General features: G+C 42.7%; 1 protein-coding gene across 6 annotated transcripts in view; it reads left to right on the forward strand.

Annotated features, from left to right (window-relative positions):
• SEPTIN11 (septin 11) overlaps positions 1 to 25,319 on the forward strand; it is a 127,147-nt gene that overhangs the window by 89,160 nt on the left and 12,668 nt on the right. For 4 of the 6 annotated variants that reach the window (XM_081332571.1, XM_081332574.1, XM_081332572.1 and 1 more), the window contains exons 6-9: positions 1,341 to 1,437; positions 2,957 to 3,125; positions 8,275 to 8,407; positions 10,488 to 10,675. In XM_081332571.1, the coding sequence (XP_081188697.1) occupies positions 1,341 to 1,437; positions 2,957 to 3,125; positions 8,275 to 8,407; positions 10,488 to 10,675 (587 nt within the window). Of the gene's footprint in view, positions 1 to 1,340; positions 1,438 to 2,956; positions 3,126 to 8,274; positions 8,408 to 10,487; positions 10,676 to 13,237; positions 14,315 to 21,927; positions 23,246 to 25,319 lie in introns of those variants that run through there. The other 2 variants (XM_081332575.1, XM_081332573.1) reach the window with 2 other exon arrangements.

The raw sequence follows: 25,319 nt of genomic DNA on the forward strand, positions 1-25,319 counted from the left end.
ATTTTTTTTCTCCCCCTACCGAATAACAGTTGGAAGGGACCTCGGAGGTCTTCTAGTACAACCCCCCGCTCAATCAGGAGACCCTATGCCCGTGGTGGCAAACCTATGGCACACGTGCCATAGGTGGCTAGTAGAGCCCTCTTTGTGGGCACGTGTGCCGTCGCCCCAGTCCTAGGCCTTCAGCTGGGTTTTATACAACCTTTTTGCTTTAGGCCTCCGCCGCCATGTGCAAAAAAAGAGAGGTTCAATCAATCAATTTTAACTTCTCACGGGGAAAAAAAAGATCTCGCAAAGTTGGAATTGATTGAACTTTTTAGTCCCACCCAGTCTGCCGTTACCACCACAGCCACGCCCACCCAGTGGGCCACGCCCACCCAATGGACCACACCCACCCAGCACCTGACGATACATAAGTGGGTTTTGGGTTGCAGTTTGGGCACTCGGTCTCTAAAAGGTTCGCCATCACTGCCCTATGCCATTTCAGACAAATGGGTGTCTAATCTCTTCTTTAAAACATCCAGTGGTGACCCAGCCATTAAGAATATCTGCCCCAGACTAATAACTTTGGGTTGTCCTATATTCACTTTAACTGGGCTCAGTGGTTAAAGACACTGAGCTTCTCAGCTCGAAAGCCGACAGCCCAAGTTCAAGACCTGGGCACTGCGAGATGGGACGAGTTCCCGTTCCTTGCCCCAGCTCCTGCCCACCCAGCAGTTCAAAAGCACGCAAATGTGAGTAGATAAATAGGTACCACTTCAACAAGAAAATAACAGTGTTCCATGTGCTTCGGCATATAGTCACGCTGGCCACATGGCCACCGACATGTCTTCAGACAACGTTGGCTCCCTTGGCTAAGAAACGGAAGGATGGGGGCTGTCCCATAGAGCCAGACATGACTGGATAGGGCAAACTTTTACTTTTATACCCACTTTAAATTTTCCCAAACTAGATGAGATCATCTCGCCTGGATTTGGAGAGTCTCGAAAGATCCAAAACTTAATGTCTGGATGGAGGAGTGGGCCAAGGTCAGGAAAGGAGACTGAATCCTGGGATAGTGTCTGGTTGGAAGGAAATGAATCGCTTGGCTTTTCAGAACTGAGTTGGGCTCCTTCTGATGGCTAAGTGGCATCGCTCAAGAGTGGCACAGAATCGGCCCCTGCAACAAGGGCACCTTTCATAACCCCTGTGAGGTCTTTGGTGCCCTCCGAGCTTGGTTGTTTTCTTGCAGACATTTCATTACCCACCTAGGTAACAATATCCATCCAAGAAGGGAGTGGGCTTTGCTCTGATTCAGGCTGTTTTTGGAATACCTGACCTGTCTTATGTCACTTTAATTGCAGGTCCATCTCCCATTTGCCGTGGTTGGCAGCACCGAAGAAGTGAAGATTGGCAATAAAATGGCCAAGGCTAGACAATATCCATGGGGAGTGGTCCAAGGTATGCTGATGGGAGCAGATAAATCTTTAAAGGAGAAGATTTGTAGCTCAGGGGTTGAAATGAGGGGTCCTTGGTGCTCTCTGAGCTTGGTTTTTTTTTCCTTGCAGACATTTTATTACCCAAACTAGGTAACATTGGGACATGGTGGCTCAGTGGGTTAGGACACTGAGCTTGTCGATCAAATGGTCGGCGGTTTGGTGGGTCGAATCCCGAGTGCCGCGTAACAGAGTGAGCGCCTGTTACTCGTCCCAGCTTCTGCCAACCTAGCAGTTCGAAAGCACGTAAAAAATGCAAGTAGAAAAATAGGGACCACAACGGTGGGAAGGTAACAGCGTTCCGTGCGCCTTTGGCGTCTAGTCATGCCGGCCACATGACCACGGAGATGTCCTCGGACAAGTGCTGGCTCTTCGGCTTTGAAACGGAGATGAGCACTGGCCCCTAGAGTTGGAAACAACTAGCACGCATGTGCGGGGGAACCGTTACCTACCGTTACCGTTAGGTAACATTATCAGCACAGATGATGTCACCTAGTTTGGGTAATGAAACATCTGCAGGAAAGCAACCAAGTTCAGAGAGCACCATGAAACCCGCAGATAATCTTCATATGTTTTATATCAATGGTGCAAAAAAAATTTAAATTAGGATTGGCAGGTGTCAGCTACAGAAACAATTTCTTGAGCCAGCAGGAAACCAAAACAACAAGATGCGAAGATTGTGGCTGAGATCTGGAGAACTGTATCTGATGGTTACCAAGAAAGTTTGTCCCTGCAGATTTCAGTAATAGTGCGTGGGGGTGGGGGGTGTTCTAATGAGATTCTGATGAGATTATTTTGCCTTTATTGTTAATGAAAGAATTATTACTTGAGATGAATCTAAATTCAGTAAAATAATTAAGGCGAATCTTTAGTATGTTAATCATGAGGGACACAAATGTAGTACATTTATATCTGAATAATAGAGATTGACCAATCAATCTAGCTCATTGTCCCAAAGATGCTTTTTTTCCAAAGGCAACCGGACTTTGCTTTTCTTGAAGACATTTCGCTTCTCATCCAAGAAGCTTCTTCAGTTAAGACTGAATTGAAGGAAGGAAGGAAGGAAGGAAGGAAGGAAGGAAGGAAGGAAGGAGAGAGAGAAAGAAAGAAAAAAAGTCCAGTTACCGGTACCTTTTGAAAAAGCATCTTTGGGGATGACTGAGAATCTTTATATATATAAATCCAGTACATTATGAATTCTCAAAATATTCTTTAGTCATTTCAACATCTGTAAAGCAAAAGGATTCTTCTACCTCCGCAGCTGTTGATTACTGGAATAATGGAAATCAAAACAATTTAAGCTTTTAGGAAAAACTTTTTTTGGAGTAATGGAGAAATTAAGGAGATATCGTGGCAATAAATCCTGGTTTCGATATTTTTGATGAAAATTTTTTAAAAAAATGTGTGTTAGGGAAACGAAAAAAGAAAATCAGGTTTCTGCCGTATTTTTGATTTACATTTTCACATTTTCATGAATTTCATAGTTGAAAATGAAAACCACTGTGATTTTGTAAAGTTGCGCGAAATGCTGATCAGAGTCAACATGGAAGACCTGAGAGAGCAAACTCATAGTCGGCATTATGAGCTCTACCGCCGTTGCAAACTGGAAGAAATGGGGTTCAAAGATACGGATCCTGACAGCAAGCCTTTCAGGTAAGGACGGAGCAGGTGAGCTTCCAGACTCGGAAAGAATGGAATGGAACAGAACAGAACGGAAAGGAATGAAATGGAACAGAACAGAACAGAACGGAAAGGAATGAAATGGAACGGAGTGGAATAGAATAGAATAGAATAGAATAGAATAGAATAGAATAGAATAGAATAGAATAGAATAGAATAGAATAGAATAGAATAGAATAGAATAGAATAGAATAGAACAGAATAGAACAGAATAGAACAGAATAGAATAGAATAGAATTCTTTATTGGCCAAGCGTGGCTGGACACAAAAGGAATTTGTCTCCGGTGCATAAGCTCTCAGTGTACATACAGGCAACAGGTGGTAAATCATGATCATAAACAAGATAAAATACATTCATCATAAATCATAAGATGCAACACTTAAGTGATAGTCATAGAACACTGGCTAAGCAAACAACATAAGTCATAGTAGGATACTAAAAATGATATAAATTGTAAGATACCAACAACAAAGTTATAGTCATAAGATAAGGATAGGTAATAGGAAAGATGAGGAGAATAACAGTAATACAGCTTTACTAAGTAGCTTGACAGTGTTGTAGGAATTAGTTGTTAAGCAAACGGACGGCATGGCGGAGAACACTGTCCTTGTGCCTAGTTGTTTTGGTGTGCAATGCGCCGCAGCATCGTCTTGAGGGAAGAAGTTGAAGTCGTTCATGTCCAGGACGTGAGGGATCTGTAGATATTTTCACAGCCCTCTTCCTTGCTCGTGCAGTATACGCGTCCTCAGTGGAAGGCAGGCTGGTTGCAATTGTTTTTTTCCTGCAGTTCTAACTATCCGTTGAGGTCTGTGTCTGTCTTGTTTGGTTGCCAATCCAAACCAGACAGTTATAGATGTGCTAATGACAGACTCAATAATTCCTTTGTAGAACGGTATCAGCAGCTCCTTGGGCAGTCTTGAGCTTTTTGAGTTGGCACAGGAAGAACATTCTTTGTTGTGCTTTTTTGATGACATTTTTTGATGTTAGGTGTCCATTTTAAATCTTGAGATACTATAGAACCTAGAACAGGCATGTCAAACTCGCAACGACACATGGCGTCGCGTGACATCTCACAACTTCCCCCCCCCCCATCGCCGGCAATGGGGTAGGCACGGTTTTGGTGTGACGCATCTGGCCCGCAGGCCGGCAGTTTGACATCCCTGACCTAGAAACTTGAATGTCTCTACTGTTGATAACCGTGTTGCCTGGTATTGTAAGAGGGTGTAGAAGTTTGATGTGTTGCTGGAGCAGTAAACCTTCTCATCTAAGGAGTTCAGAGCCAATCCAGGCTAGCAGATCAGAGAATCCAAATCGCCCTATTTTAATCATTGCCTTCAATAATTTAAGGCTCAGATGCTCTGAACAGAAGCTGGAGAGCGCAACTAGTTAGTGTTCGTTTAGGCTGAATGAATTTTGCACCACCCTGATTTGCTCTGTGCAGCAGTGGCAACTGCAGTGGAATTTTATACTCTAGAACGTGAGGTTTTTGGTGGTAAAAATCTATCATTCCCCCCACATCGATATCCTTTCGTTTTCATGGCTACGTTTTGCACTTTTCTTTCTGCCACAGTGAAACGGCTTGCGATATTTTGCACCAGATTTTAACACTGAGAATAAGGGGTGCCAGATACCTGCTCCCCTGTCTCTTCACACTGAATACACAATTTGTTTCTGCAATGCATATTTTCCATTTGATGCATTGGGCGAATGAACGAAAGGGTTCAAGTTAAGATTGGCTTTCCCGGCACTTTTCTAAGAAATACTGTAGAATTTCTTTTTTACAGAATGGTTACAGGTAGTCCTGGACCTACAACCACTCATTTAGAGACTGTTTGAAGTTACAACAGCAGTGAAAAAAGTGAGTTATAACCGGTCCTCTCACTTACAACCATTGCAGCATCCCCATGGTTGAGTGATCAAAATTCAAATTGATCACCATTTGTAACCTTTCCAGCAGCATCCTACGGGCAAAACCAATGGGGGGGAGCCAGATTTGCTTAAAAACTACACGATTCACTTAACAACTGCAGTGATTTGCTTAACAACCGGGGCAAAAAAACCCTCATAAAATGAAGTCCAATTCACTTAACAACTGCCTTGCCTAGCAATGGAAATCTGGGGCTTAATTGTGATAGTAAGTCAAGAATTACCTATGTGAGATATGTAAGTACTGTTTGGGTACTTACTGAGTACAGGAAGGGAGGGAAGGAAGGAAGGAAGGAAGGAAGGAAGGAAGGAAGGAAGGAAGGAAGGAAGGAAGGTTGGTTGTACGAGAAGGAAAGAAGGAAGGAAGATTGTATGCAAAGGAAAGAAGGAAGGTATGGAAAAGAAGATTGTATGGAAAGGAAGGTTGTATGGGAAGGAAGGAAGGAAGGAAGGAAGGAAGGTTGTATGCGAAGGAAAGAAGGTAGGTATGGAAAAGAAGGTTGTATGGAAAGGAAGGTTGTATGGGAAGGAAGGAAGGAAGGAAGGAAGGAAGGAAGGTTGTATGAGAAGGAAAGAAGGAAGGTATGGAGAAGAAGGTTGTATGGGAGGGAAGGAAGGAAGGAAAGAAGGAAGGAAGGAATTATGTCAGTAAAAAAATGAATATTCATATAAAATACAGTCTACCTACCATCTACTTGAACAAGATGCTTTATTGGTTTGCTCTACCAAAACAAAACCTGGGTAGGTTTGCCAAGTGACAGATGATTTTTGAATTCCCTTTCACCACCTACTTCATCTTGTTTTCTTTCTCTTCATCCATGTGGTGAAGCAGTTCCTCATTACAATCCTATTTAATGGATCTGGTCTGGAGCCAAACCCTGGTTCCTGTTTCGCTGCCACTGCATCAGCCCATGTTTAATCGGATTCTTATGAGCTTGGTTTTCATCCCCCAAACGGTTCCCACACAATAAACAATATTATGTTCTTTAATTGGGGCAAAGGAATATCTATACCGTTCCCTTGGATTCAGTTGCTGACATACAGCACCAGCTACAACTCTCTGATTCCAATTAGACGCGTATGCATCATGTTTTATATTTCTTCAGTTATTCAGATAATTGTGTCTCTTCAGATAAAAATCCCTTACTTCCTTGGATTGGCTGTGTTTATGCACTGTGCAAAATCATAACAGGATGATGGATATGAAAGAGGGTATTTAAGCCAACAGAGCAAGATTTACTGTTTGCTCCAGGACTGGAATTCAAATTATTCCAATTAAAATAGGAAGCAACTCTTTTTAACAACTACTGTACATATTTAGAAAGAATAAGTCTGGAGGTATCCATAAATTAAACTAGTTAGGCAAATGGCAACTTTGTAAGGCGACGATAAAAGATAGAAATTCACATGTATTATTTTTTATTTAATTTCAACTTAATATATATATAAGTTCATCCTCCTCCTTTCCTTTCCACCAAGTTTTTATATATCACAGATTGTAGGTTTATCGAAGTAAATCAAGGTGATCAATTACAGATTTAAGTTCTCTGTGCTGCTAACTTAGTATCACGCAAGCCAATTTGGTGTAGTAGTTAAGACACCAAGCTAGAAACTGAGCTACATTAAGTTCTAGTGTCGCCTTAGGCATGAAAGCCAGCTGGGAGACTTTGGGCCAATCACCAGGAGACTGTGAGTTCTAGTCCCACCTTAGGCATGAAAGCCAGCTGGGAGACTTTGGGCCAATCACCAGGAGACTGTGAGTTCTAGTCCCACCTTAGGCATGAAAGCCAGCTGGGAGACTTTGGGCCAATCACCAGGAGACTGTGAGTTCTAGTCCCACCTTAGGCATGAAAGCCAGCTGGGAGACTTTGGGCCAATCACCAGGAGACTGTGAGTTCTAGTCCCACCTTAGGCGTGAAAGCCAGCTGGGAGACTTTGGGCCAATCACCAGGAGACTGTGTGTTCTAGTCCCGCCTTAGGCGTGAAAGCCAGCTGGGAGACTTTGGGCCAATCACCAGGAGACTGTGTGTTCTAGTCCTGCCTTAGGCGTGAAAGCTAGCTGGGTGATTTTGTGCCAGTCACCAGGAGACTATGAGTTCTAGTCCCACCTTAGGCATGAAAACCAGCTGGGTGACTTTGGGCCAATCACCAGGAGATTGTGAGTCCTAGTCCCACCTTAGGCATGAAAGCCAGCTGGGTCATTTTGTGCCAGTCACCAGGAGACTGTGAGTTCTAGTCCCGCCTTAGGCGTGAAAGCCAGCTGGGTCATTTTGTGCCAGTCACCAGGAGACTGTGAGTTCTAGTCCCACCTTAGGCATGAAAGCCAGCTGGGTGACTTTAGCCCAGTCCCTCTCTCTCAGCCCAACCCACCTCATAGGGTTGTTGTTGAGGAGAAAATAGGTTTGTTCACTGCTTTAGTTGTGAAATTAATATTTATAAGAAATAATGAAGGGATCAAACAGATCTTGAAAATATTGACTGTAGGTATTCAACTTATGATCGGTTGCTTAGCAACTATTTGAAGTTCTGACAGACCTACCTGGGGGTGGTACTTATGATCTGAATTTGAAGAGGTTCCAGTGGTCAGTGCTTCTTGTGCCCCCCCCCACCCTTACCCCTGCAGCCACACAAACACACTCTGGGCTCTTGACAACTAGGCTGCATTTATGGCTGTTTACAGTATCCTGTGGGTCACATTTTACATTTTACAACAGTTTTGCAAAACAGCAGCATTTACGTCCTGTTTTGGACAAAAACTGCCCACAGCAAATCATTGGCTACCTTAGTAACTGCAGCGTTTAATAATGAATGGAGAAATGTAGCGGCCGCTATACAACCATCATGTTTGCTTAACAACTGTTGCAAAAATGCTGTAAAATTGGGTAGATCTGACCTGCTTTTCAGCCATCGTGAGTTACAACCATGATAGGCAGGCTCCATTACGGTCATAGCTCGAAGGCTATCTGTATTTCATTTTTTTTTCCCGTGACCATCTTGAATGGGGAACGAAAAGCTTTTCTGTTGACATTCAGCCTGAATTATTTTTTAAAAAAATCATTTATTTATAATTTATCATTTTAAAATTCTTTCACAATAACCACTGCTGGTGTTAAAGGTGGTCTTTTTTTTTTCCCCTCCTTCTTCCTCTCGTCACTTCCAACCATTCTCTTTGGGGCTTGTTGTGTTGGGAACAAGCCTGCAAGAAACCTACGAAGCCAAGAGAAATGAATTTCTGGGTGAGCTACAGAAGAAAGAAGAAGAAATGAGGCAGATGTTTGTCATGAGAGTGAAGGAGAAAGAAGCAGAGCTGAAGGAAGCAGAAAAAGATGTAAGTAGAGGGAAAAGGGAACGAAGGCCAGATGTTAGGTCAGAGCTCTTCAAGCCTGGCCCTTTGATGACTTGTGGACTTCAACTTCAACTTCAAGTGTTCTAAGATGGCGGCGCCTGGAATGGCTGCGGCTGCATTGGCTCTTGAAGGCGAATAGTTTTGGGAGGGATAGTAAGGGCTATAGGCCACATGATCAGGAAGATTTTAATGTGTTTGAGCAACATGGTGGAACTAAGGTAACATACGACATACGACCGACAATCTTTGCTGGCCTGGCGAGTTTCTAGTTGTTTTGGAACTGTTGGTGAGACCGTTAAAAGTCGTTGGCGCTGTTTGAATTTGTTCTGCCAGCAGCAAGATATGACTGCTGGCCCAGTGATGGATTCTACTGCAAATCAGGGCTGTTTCCAGAGGAGGCAGAGGAGGAGAGGACCTGGAGCTTATGGAGCGAAGGAACTGGATGAGGCTGTCGGCAGGCCCAGAGGAAGAGAGAGAGAGGCTTTTGGAGGAGTTGGTGGCGGCGGCAGCAGCGTGCTCCAGGGGCGAAAAGAAGCAAGGCCTCTTAAAGGAAAAGGAAGAGTCAGGATCAGAAAAAGGAAAGAAGGCGAGGTTGTCAGAATACAAGCGAATTTGAGGGCTAATCCACATGGAGCCCCATTTCCATCTGTCCTGTTTGCCATCGTTCACTCCCTAGAGACTAAAATGGACAATGTGAAATTTAAGCGGGCCCCGAACAAGAAGTATATATCGGAGGTGGTGACCCTTTGAGAGCTGTATGCAACGAAATTTCATTTTGATGTATGCCGATTGGTGTACATTCAGAGTGACAATAAAGTTATCATCATCAACTCCCAGAATCCCTCAGCTGGCGTGGCCGGCTGAGGAATTCTGGGAGTTGAAGTCCACAAGTCATAAAAGGGCCAAGTTTGAAGAGCCCTGTGTAAGCTGGTTGATGAACCTCAACCAATGGGCCTTCACTCCCATTTTTTGCTCTCCAACACAGGTGGAAGGGTGGGGGGGGGGGAACTACTGCTGAATTTTTTTCCCTAAAGCAGATAGATCCAAAGAGAAAAACACGAGTGATTTGAAAGCATAAACTGGGTTGTGATCTGCATTTTGACATCTGCATTCTTTGTGTTTTTTGGATAAACCAATATCCAGAAGAGCATCTCTTGTTAGTACTTAGCCCAAAAGGTGGGAAAGGGCTGGCACGAGACAGAATGAAGTAAGTTGAAGATAATACTTTATTGATCAGGCAAAAGTGGACCAAATCTATTTATAGTTGTTCAATTACATGGTGCTCAAAATGTTATACATTCTGTTGTCCTCTGACCTTGAAGAGGGCAACAGAATATATATCTTATATCAGGGATCTTCAAACTTGGCCCTTTTATGACTTGTGGACTTCAACTCCCAGAATTCCTCAGCCAGCGTGCCTGGCTGAGGAATTCTGGGAGTTGAAGACCACAAGTCATAAAAGGGCCAAGTCTGAAGAGCCCTGCCTTATATTCTATATATATTATAACTTTGGCATGGCTAATACAGGTAGTTCTTCACTTAACGACTGTTCATTTAGTGACCATTCAAAGTTACAAGGGCACTGAAAAAAGTGACACGGTCGCTTTTCACACTTAACAATACGTTGCAGTGCATCCCCGTGATCGCATGATCAAAATTCAGGCGCTTGGCTACTGACTCATATTTATGACCTTTGCAGGGTCCCGGAGTCATGTGATCCTCTCTTGCGACCTTCTGACAAAACAAAAAAAAAATCAATGGGGATGGCAGATTCCACTTAACTACTGACTAACTAATTCAGGAGCTGCAGAGATTCACTTAACAGCTGTATCAAGAAAGGCTGTAAAATGGGGCCAAACTCTCTTGACCACCGCCTCGCTTAGCAACAAAACGTTTTCGGCTTAATGGTGGTCGTAAGTTGAGGACTACCTGTATATATTGAGGTCCTGAATTTCCCAGTACGAGCCGTGATGGTCCCTTCTCTCCTCCTTCAGCTCCTGTTATTATTTCCTTTGCCCAGTAAACTGCCCGTCTTCTCTCTTTTGCCCTCCCGTCTGAGCAGCTTCATGAGAAGTTCGACCACCTCAAGAGGACTCACCAAGAGGAGAAGAAGAAGGTGGAAGACAAGAAGAAGGAACTCGAGGAGGAGCTGAACAACTTCCAAAAGAAGAAGGCGGCAGCTCAACTACTACAGTCACAGGGTCAACAGGCGGGCTCTCAACCAACCAAGAAGGACAAGGACAAGAAAAAGTAAGACTTTGTCTCACGTTCAGCTCTGTGGGCTTCTGTTCCAGTGCGCTGTCTTCTGTTGCATGTCTGTATTTGCTTCTTCCCATTATCAGACTGGAAACTGGGCTCCCCCCGCTTCCAAACCGAGACTGATTTTTTTTTTGAAAACACTATTTTTCCACGAGAAAAGAGGGACGGGGATGGGGAGGGAATAGAATAGGGCTTTGACTTTATTTTTTTATATACCTGAAATATTTTTTGACTAATTTTTCCCCCCCAACGAGACAAGGAAGCAGAGACCAAAAGTCAAGCCATGAAGTTGGCTTAATATACTGTACTTGCAGATTTTCGATAACTGACGCAACACCCATGAGCTGTTGAGCTCTTACCGTCTTCTCTACCAGAAGTTCTTAAAAGTGTTTTTTGCTAACTGTGTGGGACTCAAAGCAGGAGAGGTTGGTGCAGGGGTGGCATCATCTAAGCCGGGGGTAGGCAACCTTGGCTCTTTTATGACTCGTGGACTTCAACTCCCAGAATTCCTGAGCCACCATGAATAAGCATGGAAACCTCTCCCTTTCCCCTCAACATGGCTGGATGAGGAACTCTGGGAGTTGAAGTCTACGAGTCATAAAAGAGCCAAGGTTGCCTACCCCTGGCCTAGGCCGCTTTATGACTCATGGACTTCAACTCCCAGAATTCCTGAGCCAGCCACGCTGAGGGGAAAGGGAGAGGTTTCCAAGCTGAACCATGCCGGCTCAGGAATTCTGGAAGTTGAAGTCCACAAGTCCTAAAAGAGCCATGGTTGCCTACCCCTGATCTAGGGTGCGGTAACTTGGGTGAAGGGTTTGATTCTGGACCTTCGGAAGATGCACTGGATCTCCAAACAAAATTTGAACTACCCAAGTTTACCTTACCAACAGTTGAGGAAGAGAAAATTAATAGCCGAGGAGGGAAGGTGTGATCCTGTCCAGTATCTTAACTATATCTAATTATTGATTTTCTTATACCAAAGATTTGGAAAAACAAAACAAAACAAGGAACAATGTTTGTAATATCTCTGCCTACATTCTGAGCTACCTATACGGTATTAATTAAATAATGAAGCACAATATTAGGAAACACCACAACTGTGATCCTATTAGATGGGCTCCCATTGCACCGTGACACTGATTTGGCGAACAGAATTTGAGGCCTTAGTGATGTGAGAGGGATCCACATATTTGGCTCATTCACTGTGGAAGTGGAGCAAAGTCTGGTTAGCAGAATCAGACTGCCATACGTAGCACATTGCAAGTTTGGATGTACAAGGTTAATCATGCCTTTCTCTTGAAGATAAGCCTATTTGAAGCCCTGGTGTGATGTTAGTTTCAAAGGAAGATTGAGTAAAGCATAACTGACCTGATTTTACTCTTACGTTACACAGGATAACAAGACACTTCCCCTACATTTTCAGTGCTTTTACTCATTCTCATAGCCAGTGGAGCTTCACTTAGGTTCCTAGGACAGACTTCTCCACTCCTTAGGTCAGAGTTTCTCAACCGTGGCAATTTGAAGATGTGTGGACTTCAACTTCCAGAAATTCTCTGCTAGCAAGTTGGCCTAGGGCAGGGGTAGGCAACCTTGGCTCTTTTATGACTCGTGGACTTCAACTCCCAGAATTCCTGAGCCAGCCATGCTGAGGGGAAAGGGAGAGGTTTCCAAGCTGAGCCATTCTGGCTGAGGAATTCTGGGAGTTGAATTCCATGAGTCATAAAAGAGCCAAGGTTGCCTAACTCTAGGGAATTTGGGGAATTGAAGTCCAGTCACCTTAAAATTTGCCAAGGTTGGAAAAACCTCGATCTAGCTACCTGGATCAAATCTCAGAATTCTTAGCAATGAACACGCTGGCGAGGAAACTCTGAGAATTGATGTCGAGGCATAATATTCTACGGAAGCATAATCGTGCTTGTGGTTGAAGAATCAACAATTTTGTGCGGTGGACATTGGGCAACTTGTCTCAAACAATGTGCTTTTCAATTTCTTGTTTACATTTTTTTTGTCCCATTGGCGTGCTCCTGAAAGACACAAAAGAACTAAAAAGAATGCTAATCATAAATTGATCCATCTGCTCGTGATCATATTTTGAAATGGTGAACGGTTTTAAAGGGCAAGAGTGATTAAGTGATGCACAAATAGCACCAATAAATGCACATGTACTGTATGTATCTATACCAGGGGTCTTCAAACATGGCCCTTTTATGATGTGGACTTCAATTTCCAGAATTCCTCAGCCAGCATGCCTGGCTGAGGAATTCTGGGAGTTGAAGTCCACAAGTCATAAAAGGGCCACGTTTGAAGACCCCTGATCTATACTCATGACCTTTATAAAGTGTGACTATAAGCATGACTTGAAGGAGCTGAGAAGGCTTGGTTACTTAATAACCCATAGCTGAGTTTGCCAACCTGGGTTCACGTTCTTTGCCTTCTGGGCCAATGTTGGGATCCATGGGTACCCACAGAGCAGTAAAGAAAATCCAAATGGCAAGCATAACGTTGCAAGCAAAGCAACATTTCTTTTTTTTTACATTTGCACCTGAAAAACAGACAGGGCTTTGATCATTGGTAGTTGTGACTGCCATCTTGACTTTATATCCTCCTTGCGGACATTCCACCTAGTAGCCATCTAGGAAACAGCATTGAGGGTAAGAAAACATTTGGATCTGAAGAGTGTGGCTGCCTCGTTCCCAACGTACGTTGGTCAACTGAAAAGCATTTTCGTATCCATTCCATTCTTCTCTCTTAAAGAGTCCCCCAAATGGATTAAGTGTTCTTCCTACCATATGTAAGAATGTAATTAGGTGGTATCTTTTAAGGACGAGAAATTTTCCTAGGACAATTATAAATGTTTGTGGCTAGGTAACATTTCTTTTTCCCAAAAAATGTATAATACTTCTTTGTATGGGTATATAAAGGGAGTCAGAATTGTTTTGCCAAATACTTTGAAGCACAAAGGATGCTAGCTAATTTGTGACATTTCTATAAAATGTAAATAACTTCCAAGGTAATGTAATACTTCCTTTATTTTTTGAGTTAGATTCCCTGGAAGCTTATTCTGCAAAAAAAAAAGCATATGGTATTTAACCAGACATGATTCTTTGTTTTTGCTGGGGCAGACTGCTCTCTGCCCTTAGGCGCCTTCAAACTTGCAAACTGTATAAGGAAGAAAACAAAATTTGTATTGATAGCATCCTTTCCTAAGGAGTAGCGATGAATGTGCCAGACGTGAACGTTACAATTTTTAAATGAAGGATTCTATTTTTGATAACGGCTGTATGTCAATGGCCGTGTGCAAACGTACACACTGGAGCAGTGTGCAAAATGTGTTGGAAGTTCTACCTTTGTAGATTATGATTGTTGTCAAATGAAGGACTCTTTGACGGCACCGTTTCTGAAGGAAGAAGCTGTGCATATGTGTACGTACACACATACACAGCAGTGTTGCAAAACCTTTTGAATTTCCACACTGCTGGTATGGACCGAAAAGGGCTGGAACACTTCCAGTGAGGTCAGAGTAATCGCTATAAATATTATCTCTGATTCACATCGATTATGTGTTTTTTTGATTGATGTATTTATGGGGACATCCCAGATTCAGTCCTATTTGCAAATAAAGAATTTAACGCAGAAGATTGTTTCAGTCTGAAAATCATTGGCACAATATTGCATGATTTCAGCCTACATTCAGATGTGTTATGTTTGCAACTTCTAGACTTCCCAGCCGTTGTGAGCCAACCACAATTCTGGGAGTTTCTTTCATTTCCAGCACATCTGGAGAAAGATGCCAAGGAAACAGCAGTATCTCATTTCCACTTAGATTCTTTTAGTCTTGTTTTCAATGCCATCTCTTCCCCCCCCCACACACCCCTATTGCTAACAGTGTGCATACAATCCATCCGGAACCTACTGGAGCAAATGGAAGGGCATGAGAAAGCTCTAACATCCATTCTGTTCACTGAGACTTATGAAGGAGAATCACTTGCTAGATGAAAGTCGAGGTCTTGAAAGAACGTTAGCATTCCAGCAGCTCTCTGATGTTTAAATTGGAGCGCTTACACCACCTGGATATTGTTTTCTGGGATTTTGATGCTCTATTCTCCCAATTCACATTTGTGGGGTCATTGTAGTTCTTCACTAAGACTCAAGCATGAAGTTTGACTCCTTGTTGGCTTCATATTTGTATTCTTGATAGCCTCTAGGAAAGTGTTTTCCACTACCTTCTTGTGGCACGTTATTTTGACTTCTCATTCTGACCAACATCCCTGAGATTCCATGATGGTCTCTGGTCTAAGGACAAACCAGGTTGAAGCTTATGAGGTCTTCACTAATTTTGTAAGTAAGCTTGGAGCCACCTCCGTACAATTACATCTAATCTTCCAGAGCTGGCCAGTGGAATATTTCTGTGGTTCCTTCATAATCGGATCAATCTGAGTGTTCCATAACTTGTTTTCTACACAAGGTTGTTATCAGATATCAAAGCAAACATTTTCTTCTCATCCAACATCTCACTAGCTGACACTGGCTGCTGATCCTGGAAGTTCATTTATACATGCGATGCCCCACAACAAGTGTCTTTTCAAATACAGTAGCACCATCCCTTTTTCAAAAGAAAAATAATTTGCCTTGTTCCTAGGCTACATCTAGATTACTTTTTTCCTTGTTTGGCTGTGGACTGAAAATACATCATTGTTTGATGTATAGGGTTTCCTGCCTGAGCAGGGGGTTGGACTAGATGACCTCCAAGGTCCCTTCCAACTTATTATTATTATTATTATTACAATGAACTTATGAAGGGCTCTTCCAGGGCTTAGTCCAGTTTGCAAATAAAAAGATAATCATGTTTTGAGCTTACAGCTCTTAACTGAACATTTTGTAACTGTCATAGATCATGAAGAGAATTCTCTGGGGAATGCAAAGCCAGTACTGTCTTAAAGTACCTCAAGAGAATATCTATATAAATTAATTAAGTGTTCGTGCATGGCTCATATTCTTGTAGGATCTGCCTTTTCAAACAGTTCGGTTCTTATTTATAGAAAAGTATTTTGAAACGTGTTTGGAAAGACTTCTGAATATAAATTCTGGCACTTCCACATGAGCTGCATTTTTGAAAGCATCCTCAAACAAATCCCATGATATGAAAGTACAAAGAAACAGTCCTTCCCAGGGACAGTACCGTATTGTAATTAGGAAGTGGAGGCTGCCAGAGCAGATTATTTTATTATTACCCCATTGTAAGATTTTTCCTGCAAAAATCAGAGGTACGGTTTTTAAAAAACAAAATGGAAGTCTTCTAGTCTTCTTGCAAGTCCATAAAACCCCTTATTGCAGACATTGCAATTTCTTCTGCATTCATGGAGTTCCCCCATGTGGTTGTAATCTCACACTACAGTTTATAAAAAGGGAAGAGCAGTTCACCCATGCAACTTGATTTGTGTTGGCCACATGCAACAGACTTAAATTTGTTTCTATGCCGATATAAGTGTCCCGCTAAGCTGCAGTTAAAACACATCTTCCTTACGTGGAGCTTCTAAAGCTTCAGAGCAGAATGTCAGATAGCTGCCCCTAACTGGGATTTCCATAATTCCATAGCTAGAGTGGGACCAGTGCTGGTTTCTAGCTATTTATAACAGGCTTGGGCAACACAAGAGGTGGGTGCGATGGCTCAGTGGTGAAAGATGCTGAGCTTGTCAGTTGGAGAGTTAGAGGGTGAGTTCGCGTTCCTTGCCCAGCTCCTGCCAACCTAGCAGTACAAAACATGCAAATGTTTGGTGGGAAAGTAACAGTGTTCCATGCACCTTTGGTGTTTAGCCATGCTGGCCACATGACCATGGAAATTGTCTTCGGACAATGCTGGCTCATATGGCCAGGAAACAGGGATGAGCACTGCGCCATAGGGTCAGACACAACTAAACAGGGAAATGTTCACATTTTGTGCAATACAGGATCTTTATGTTGTATCCCTGATGCAGGGCTGAATGTTTTTGGTGTCGAGAGACAGGTTCTGCTTCAAAGTAAGGGTCTAAAGTGCCAGATGCAAGGTGCCAGCGAAGTATTTCTGATTGTCCCAAGTTAATCGCTCTTACAAAGAATTCTTTGCCTTTATTTTATTTTTATTTATTTATTTTAATTCCATTTATATCCCGCCCTTCTTCGAAGACTCAGGGCGGCTTACAAGCTTAGCACTCCATATCCAGAGACTGATGGGTACCTTTCAATCTTATAATTGGCTATAGGATACTTTAAGTAGGAAACTGTGGGAAGATTTCCTTGGGGCAGTATAGTCAGGAGTGTTGATCCAGAAAGTTTCTCTGTTTCCTTTTTCCTTTTAAGGAATTGCTCCAGTTTCCCTAGATAAGAATTGAAGCTTGAAGCTTTCTGGGTGACAAAATTCTGCACTGCGATTTAAATCCATCAGCTAGGACTAACTTCACATCTAAATCTAATAGGTTACAGTGCAAACCGGGCAGCTGAGATCTTTATACAGTATTAATTCAAAGCAAAGCAGCGTAGAGCAGAGGAGCAAAATCAAATTGGACTTGTGTAAGAGTTTTCCAAGCTGGAGCAGGCTTTATAGTTTTTGTGAGGACCATGCTTTTAGCGTAAGACTATGCTTAGGACTTCCCAAGTTCAGGTTCCAGGTTAAAGTATGTTAAAGGAAGACTTTTTGCTAATGACAATGATGGATAATATTCCGATTTAAATTGTGTTCTTGTGTTAGTAACCGAGCTGTGATCAACAGCCCTTTGCATCTACAGGTGAAACTCGAAAAATTAGAATATCGTGCAAAAGTTCGTTTATTTCAGTAATGCAACTTAAAAGGGGAAACTAATATATGAGATAGACTCATTACATGCAAAGCAAGATAGTTCAAGCCGTGATATGTCATAATTGTGATGATTATGGCTTACAGCTCATGAAAACCCCAAATCCACAATCTCAGAAAATTAGAATATTACATGCAATCAATAAAACAAGGAGTGTACATAGAACAATATCGGACTTCTGAAAAGTATAAGCATGCATATGTACTCAGTACTTGGTTTGGGCTCCTTTTGCAGCAATTACTGCCTCAGTGCGGCGTGGCATGGAAGCTATCAGCCTATGGCACTGCTGAGGTGTTATGGAAGACCAGGATGCTTCAATAGCGGCCTTCAGCTCTTCTGCATTGTTTGGTCTCATGTCTCTCATCTTTCTCTTGGCAATGCCCCGTAGATTCTCTATGGGGTCCAGGTCAGGCGAGTTTGCTGGCCAATCAAGCACAGTAATCCCACGGTCATTGAACCAGGTTTTGGTGCTTTTGGCAGTGTGGGCAGGTGCCAAGTCCTGCTGGAAAATGAAGTCAGCATCCCCATAAAGCTCGTCTGTGGAAGGAAGCATGAAATGCTCCAAAATCTCCTGGTAGATGGCTGCATTGACCCTGAAGCACAGTGGACCAACACCAGCAGATGGCATGGCTCCCCAAATCAAGACAGACTGTGGAAACTTCACACTGGACTTCAAGCATCTTGCAGTGTGTGCCTCTCCATTCTTCCTCCAGACTCTGGATCCTTGGTTTCCAAATGAGATGCAAAAGTTGCTCTCATCAGAAAAGAGGACTTTGGACCCCTGAGCAACAGACCAGGTCTGTTTTTCTTTAGCCCAGGTAAAACGCTTCTGATGTTGTTTGTTGTTCAGGAGAGGCTTGACAAGAGGAATACGACATTTGAAGCCCATGTCCAGGATCCGTCTGGGTGTGGTGGCTCTTGATGCACTGACTCCAGCCTCAGTCCACTCCTTGTGAAAGTCCCCAACACTTTTGAATGGCCTTTTCCTGACAATCCTCTCCAGGCTGCGGTCATTCCTGCTGCTTGTGCACCTTTTTCTTCCACACTTTTCCCTTCCACGTAACTTTCTATTAATGTGCTTTGATACAGCACTTTGGGAACATCCAACTTCTTTTGCAATTACCTTTTGAGGCTTTCCCTCCTTATGGAGGGTGTCAATGATGGTTTTCTGCACAACTATCAGGTCAGCAGTCTTCCCCATGATTGTGATTCCTACTGAACCAGACTGAGAGACCATTTAAAGGCTCAGGAACCCTTTGCAGGTGTTGTGGCTTAATTAGCTGATTAGAGTGGGACACTTTGAGCCTAGAATATTGCACCTTTTCACAATATTCTAATTTTCTGAGATTGTGGATTTGGGGTTTTCATGAGCTGTACACCATAATCATCACAATTATGACAAATCACGGCTTGAACTATCTTGCTTTGCATGTAATGAGTCTATCTCATATATTAGTTTCCCCTTTTAAGTTGCATTACTGAAATAAATGCACTTTTGCACGATATTCTAATTTTTCGAGTTTCACCTGTACATAAGACTCTTTGTCCATGGTGGAAACACATTGTGAGAAACAGAGTAGAGTCAGATCTAGAATATGGAGAGAGAGATCTTATTTGCAATATCTTGTACGTGTGAAATTTCAATAAATACGGCTTATCAAATGCTGTTGGCAGGCAAACGGTTTTCAGGGGTTACACGTTTTACAAAGGAAACCTTACAAATTTGGCTTTTTAACTTCATTGGTTTGGATTGGAATTCAACTGTGTCATGAAATCTAGGAAGAATAAAAATTTCTGCTTGCGAGGTTCTTTGGAGGTTAATTCAGAAGAACAGATATTTGGGGTTAATTCCCCATCTGGGTCATAAGATTGATAAGTCAGATTTAAATTCTGTTTAGCAATTTATAAACTGGAGAATTATTTCACTTGAAGTAATTTTCTCCCTTAGATTTTGAACTATAAACAAACAAGCAAAATTCCAAACTGGTCCAATACCAGGAAATTCTGTTTAATACTTCCAACTACTTCAGACAATAGGAATGACATTTTTATTTCATGAAAAAGCAGCATTTAAGGCAGAGACACATACATTCAGAAATAAGTCACTTTCTTAGTACTTTACCATATTTTTTCTTGCATCATGGATTAGATGTCACTGTTTCAAATATACAGTTCTGCCCATTGGTGAATCACTAATTTAATAGAAACAGACCACTGGTTTTATTGGAGACTACACCCAGGCATAAAAAATAACCACGAAGAGGGATTTTTCCCCCCTAGATTAGTACTGCCTATGCAAGGAGGGTTTTTTTCCTTTATAGAGCATTGAAACAAGGTATATTCTGTTAAAACACTGGAAAAGTTGTATTTTCAAGCTCCTGTAAAAGAGGTTGACAAGTTCTTGCAGTATATGTTCTTTAGCTGTGATTTAAAATACAGCAGATTGTTTAACTCTGGGAATTATGCAGCACATCCAATTGAGAGCATAGGTAAAAATTATTTCCACCACATCCAGTGGCTGAATATTCCAGTGTTATTTAATCTACTTTGCTCAAGTGCAATAAGATGCTTTTGATCCAAAATACAAAATACCGGCATCTCGGGATATTCAGGATATCCCACCCCTCTCTATGGGGGGTGAGTTATTACCTCCTGTAGATAGGGCTCACAACTTGGGAGTCCTCCTACTCAACAGCTTTCCCTAGAAGACCATATAGTAGCTGTGACTAGGGGGGCCTTCGCCCAGGTCCACCTGGTGCGCCAGTTGCGGCCCTATCTAGACCGGGATGCCTTACGTACGGTCACTCATGCGCTCGTGACCTCTCGTCTTGACTACTGCAACGCTCTCTACATGGGGCTACCCTTGAAGACCACTCGGAGGCTCCAACTGGTACAGAATGCAGCTGCGAGAGTTGTGTTGGGAATTTCCCGACACTCCCATGTCACACCTTTGCTCCGCGACCTGCATTGGCTTCCAGTTGTCTTCAGGGTGAGGTTCAAGGTGTTAGTAATGACCTACAAAGCCCTACATGGCATGGGTCCGGAATACCTTGGGGAGCACCTGCGGCCGGCGTCAACTTCCCTCCGCCCAGTACGCTCCCACAGAGAGGGCCTCCTCAGGGTGCCACCGGTCAAAGAATGCCGACTAGTGGCCCCCAGGGGGAGGGCGTTCTCTGTGGGCGCGCCGGATTTATGGAACCATCTTCCGGTCGAGCTCCGGATGGCGTCTGATCTCCGCTCCTTCCGGCGCGATCTTAAAACCCACCTTTTTGAATAAGCCGGCCTGGCCTGATGGGATGGAGTTGGGTTTTATAAATTGGTCTTAACTTTTAATCTGTACTAATTTATTACGGGCATTGCTGTTTAATTACTTTTTAATAATTTTAATTTTTGTATCTTGTTTTTATTATGTATTGCCCTGTTCACCACCCTGAGTCCTTCGGGAGAAGGGTGGTATACAAATTAAATTAATAAATAAATAATAAATAATAAATACAGTTTATTTGCAAGTACTTATTTGCCTATTAACGTATTAATGCTTTCTAAATTCCAGTTGTCCAGAGTCTGCATAGACTTACCTTATCTATCACAGCTTTTGCATTCTTATAAAGTAGGGAATCCCTACGTAGGTGTGTTGATATGTTTAAAGTTGTGTTGGGTGAATAATGCATTCAGTTTACGGTCACACCAGAATACAGCCATCGCAAAATAGGTTTTGTATGGTAGGGAATCCTAGAGCACAGCTGGGGAAAAAGTTTTCTGCCTGAGAATTTAGAGGAACATAGAAAAGCTGCCTTAAAATGGCCCATTTTGGACATCACGTACTGCACTTTGTTTTAAGTACAAATTGTTGAAAATAATCTCGTTTGGCTGGGTCTGGATAACACGGATCAGCCGTAAAACCCTATAATTTTCAAACTGCACCAGTTTTGATTTGTGCAGTCAGTTTAAAACTAAGCCAACCTGCTGATGGCTTAGTCAGTGCAATATGGAAATCCAGCAGTTAAAAGTCAGACTGCAAATCCATCCATTCGGCTCAAGTGTGGTTGGAAGCCTCTGTTTTGCTATGCAAGGGTCATCATCGGTCAATCATAGCAACTCTGCTTTTCGACTTTCTCCTTTCTCAGAGAAAGGGCTAATCTGTAAACAGCTGGGAAATTTGGGTTGCGGTTTTGTATCCTTTCCACTTGATTTTTTCCCCTGCGGTTGAGGTGAGTGGGGGGGGGGAGATTTGTGTTTCTGCTTCCTTTTATTTTACGTTCCGTAATGATTCTTTGCATGGGTCTCCACCACGAAGCAGGGAACACATGTCCCCTCTTCCCCCTTGTTCCCCCTTCCCTTTATTTTCCCCTCCTTTTGAGTTGCGATTATTTCTAACCTTTCTGTTCTCCGTGTGTTTTTTTTAATTTGCAGTTCAAGCTTCACATAAAGGCTGCCAAGTCAAAGGAGGTTCCTGCATTCCCCTGCTTTTGCAGTAATGTGTTTCAGCCATCTTATATCTTATTTCTTTTAAACCACAAATCCTTCTGATTTAGTATTAGTTTTAAGGGGGCGGGTGGGTGAAGCGAGGGGCCCCTGTCATTGGGGCGTTGTTTTCTTTTTCTTCTTCTTCTTCTTCTTCTTCTCCTTCCGAGAAGACCAGCAAATAGCCGTGTTCTTTAAAATAGGCGAAAGGATCAGAACTAAAGCGTTCGTGAATCCTGTCCCTTGGGTTCAGGGGTGTCCACAAGAAGAGCGGGTGTCAAAAAATCAAGAGAGCAGCCACAGCCATACAATCAGGGTCCCTGTCCCTTTTTTTTTTAACCCGTCCATCACAATTCTCATAAAGAGATGACAGGGCTTCAGGCAATGGTTTTGTGATCATCACGTTTATGTTTGGGCATACAAGTAGTCCTCAACTTACGAACCCAACGGAGCCCAACGTTTCTGTTGCTAAGCGAGATGGTTGTTAAAAGTGAGTTTTGCCCCACTGTATACCACCTTTCACGCCAAGTGAATTACTGCTAAGTTAGTAAGCCTGGTTGTTAAGCGAATCTGGTTTTCCCCATTGACTTTGCTTGTCGGAAAGTCGCAAAAGCGGATCGCAGAAGGTCCCCCAAAAATAGTGGGACAGCGTAACGGTCATAAATACGAACCCGTTGCCAAGCATCTGGATTTTGATCACATGGTTATGGGGATGCTGCAATGGTCGTAACTCTGAAAAACGGTCATAGGTCACTTTTTCAGTGCCGTTGTAACTTTGAAAGGTCACTAAATGAACGGTTGTAAGTCGAGGACTACCTCCACATCCACGGGAAACCACATCCCTGTTGATGTCTCGGTCAAGAGCTCCTCTTGAATGAAACATGGTGGCTGATGAATATCTTTAATAACGAACTTGGCTTCTTTCTTGCAACAGCCTATTGAGCAGCGGGGAGGAACCAAACCAAGTTCTTGACTAGCCATTTGATTTTAACGGGATGCGACAGGATAATATGAGAGTCCCACTGAAATTGATGGGATGGTCTTAATTCACATAGGGAGGGATCGTATGAGCCTTAATTTTTAGTTTCCATTAAAACCACTAATATTTTACAAATTTGGTTGTGCCTTGATTTTCTTCAAGATCAAAAAAGTGTTCTCTTTAGGGTTCTAGACATGTCATATTCCCCTATGGCTCCAGTTTGTGACACATTTTTCTGGATAAGGATCATCTTTTTTATAAAAAAAAACCGTCACTCTACACGTACTACCCCGGCTTTCCGTACCAACAAAAAAAACAACACTCTGTTTTTCTAAAGCTAGCAGTAAGGAAAATAATTCCAGTCTTCGAATAACTGTATAAATGATGTTCTCTCCAAAGCCTCCCAAGATACTGCCAAGACCTAGCAGGTCTAGATTGCAGGTTTTCTCTAAAACTCTCCAGGAAAATCTCAGTTACAAATACATGTTTTCTCGCATCTCTGGCGAAACATTGGATCAGGCTAAATTCAGTTGGGTTTGCCAAGTCTCCTTCTGTCATTGAGGAATCCCAAAGTCAGCGTTCAAATACCTAGTAAGGAGATCGTCCTTATGTCCTACAGCAGGTAGGAAGAGAAACTTAGGAAGACCAATTCTTGAGTGTGTCATTGGTGCATTCATTTTGGTCCCTACCAGTTTCCTTGAGACCCAGCCTTAAGTGCTCAGGTCTTTGAATCATGTCTCCATCCGTGAGTCCATGTAACCATCAGAGACCAGTACATATTTCTGACTTTACGTAGGCTTTGTACTGGAGTTCTCTACAGGCAACAAAACACAATTCTTTCTTCTCCTTCTCACCAACAACGCTTGCATGCTTCTAAAAGAAGCAGTGGATGGAAACTAGTCAAGGAGAGAAGCAACCTAGAACTAAAGAGAAACTTCCTGACAGTTAGAACAATTAACCAGTGGAACAACCTGCCTCCAGAGGTGGTGAATGCTCCAACACTGGAGGTTTTTAAGAAGAGACTGGACAGCCATTTGCCTGAAATGGTATAGGGTTTCCTGCCTGAGCAGGGGGTTGGACTGGATGACCTCCAAGGTCCCTTCCAACTTATTATTATTATTATTATTATTATTATTATTATTATTATTATTATTATTATTATTATTAAAACATTTTAGTGAGGCACCTTTCAACCTGACACGAACGCCATGCCATTGTGTTCTGCTTTTGTAAAGTCCTATCAGATCCAGCGCTCCTTCCAGGAAGAACTGTAATGTGATAGGAAAGCTAGGAACTTATTGCATGCTATTTTCTGATTTGCATGGCTTTCCACTGGCATAATTACTTCCCTTGGTGCTATTACATGGGCCTCCTGCTTCTTGACCTAACTGGTTGATTTTTTTTTTCTTTAACCAAACAGCTCTGGGGAGGTCATCAAACTAACAAATGCAACCTATAGCCAATACAGAGTTGCAATTTTTTTTTGATTGATGATTGATTCTATTTTGGTTTCTTCATCTAAGTCAGCGTTTTCCAAGCTGAGCCATTTTAAGATGGGTGGACTTCAACTCCCAGAATGCTGAGCTGGGGTATTCTGGGAGTTGAAGTTCACTCATCTGAAAATGGCTCAGCTTGGAAAACACTGACCTAAGGGAACAATAGGGCCTCAAGTAACTCCTTGCAGAAGACTCTGGAATTCTAAATTTTTCAAAATCAGAGTGTGTCTGAAGCAATTCATTAACTTCCTATAGAGAAACATAATCTATTACTGTTGGGATCAAGCTTAGTGTGATAATGGGTATTTAGTGCTATGCTTAGTCACCTGATTTTAAGCCAATAGCACCAGGTACCTTTAATGAAGGGACGCGGTGGCTCAGTGAGTTAGGACGCTGAGCTTGTTGATCAGAAGGTCGGCAGTTTGGCGGGTCGAATCCCGAGTGCCGCGTAACAGAGTGAGCGCCTGTTACTCGTCCCAGTTTCTGCCAACCTAGCAGTTCGAAAGCACATAAAAATGCAAGTAGAAAAATAGGGACCGCTACGGTGGGAAGGTAACAGCGTTCCGTGCGCCTTTGCCATCTAGTCATGCCGGCCACATGACCACGGAGACGTCCCCGGACAAGCGCTGGCTCTTCGGCTTTGAAACAGAGATGAGCACCGGCCCCTAAAGTCGGGAACGACTAGCACGCGTATGCGGGGGAACCTTTACCTTACCTTTAATGAATGTCAAAGGGAAGTGTTTGATATGTTTTTTTTTAAAAAAATCACTTGCCAATTCTAGTAAGTATGCCGCAGCCTTTTCTAACTGCCCTCTAATTAAAGGAGATATCAATTTTTCTCCTACGACAACCTGCTGGAATGATAA

Source organism: Vipera berus, assembly GCF_964194415.1.
Source record: "Vipera berus genome assembly, chromosome: 7".
Taxonomy (NCBI): Eukaryota; Metazoa; Chordata; class Lepidosauria; order Squamata; family Viperidae; genus Vipera; species Vipera berus.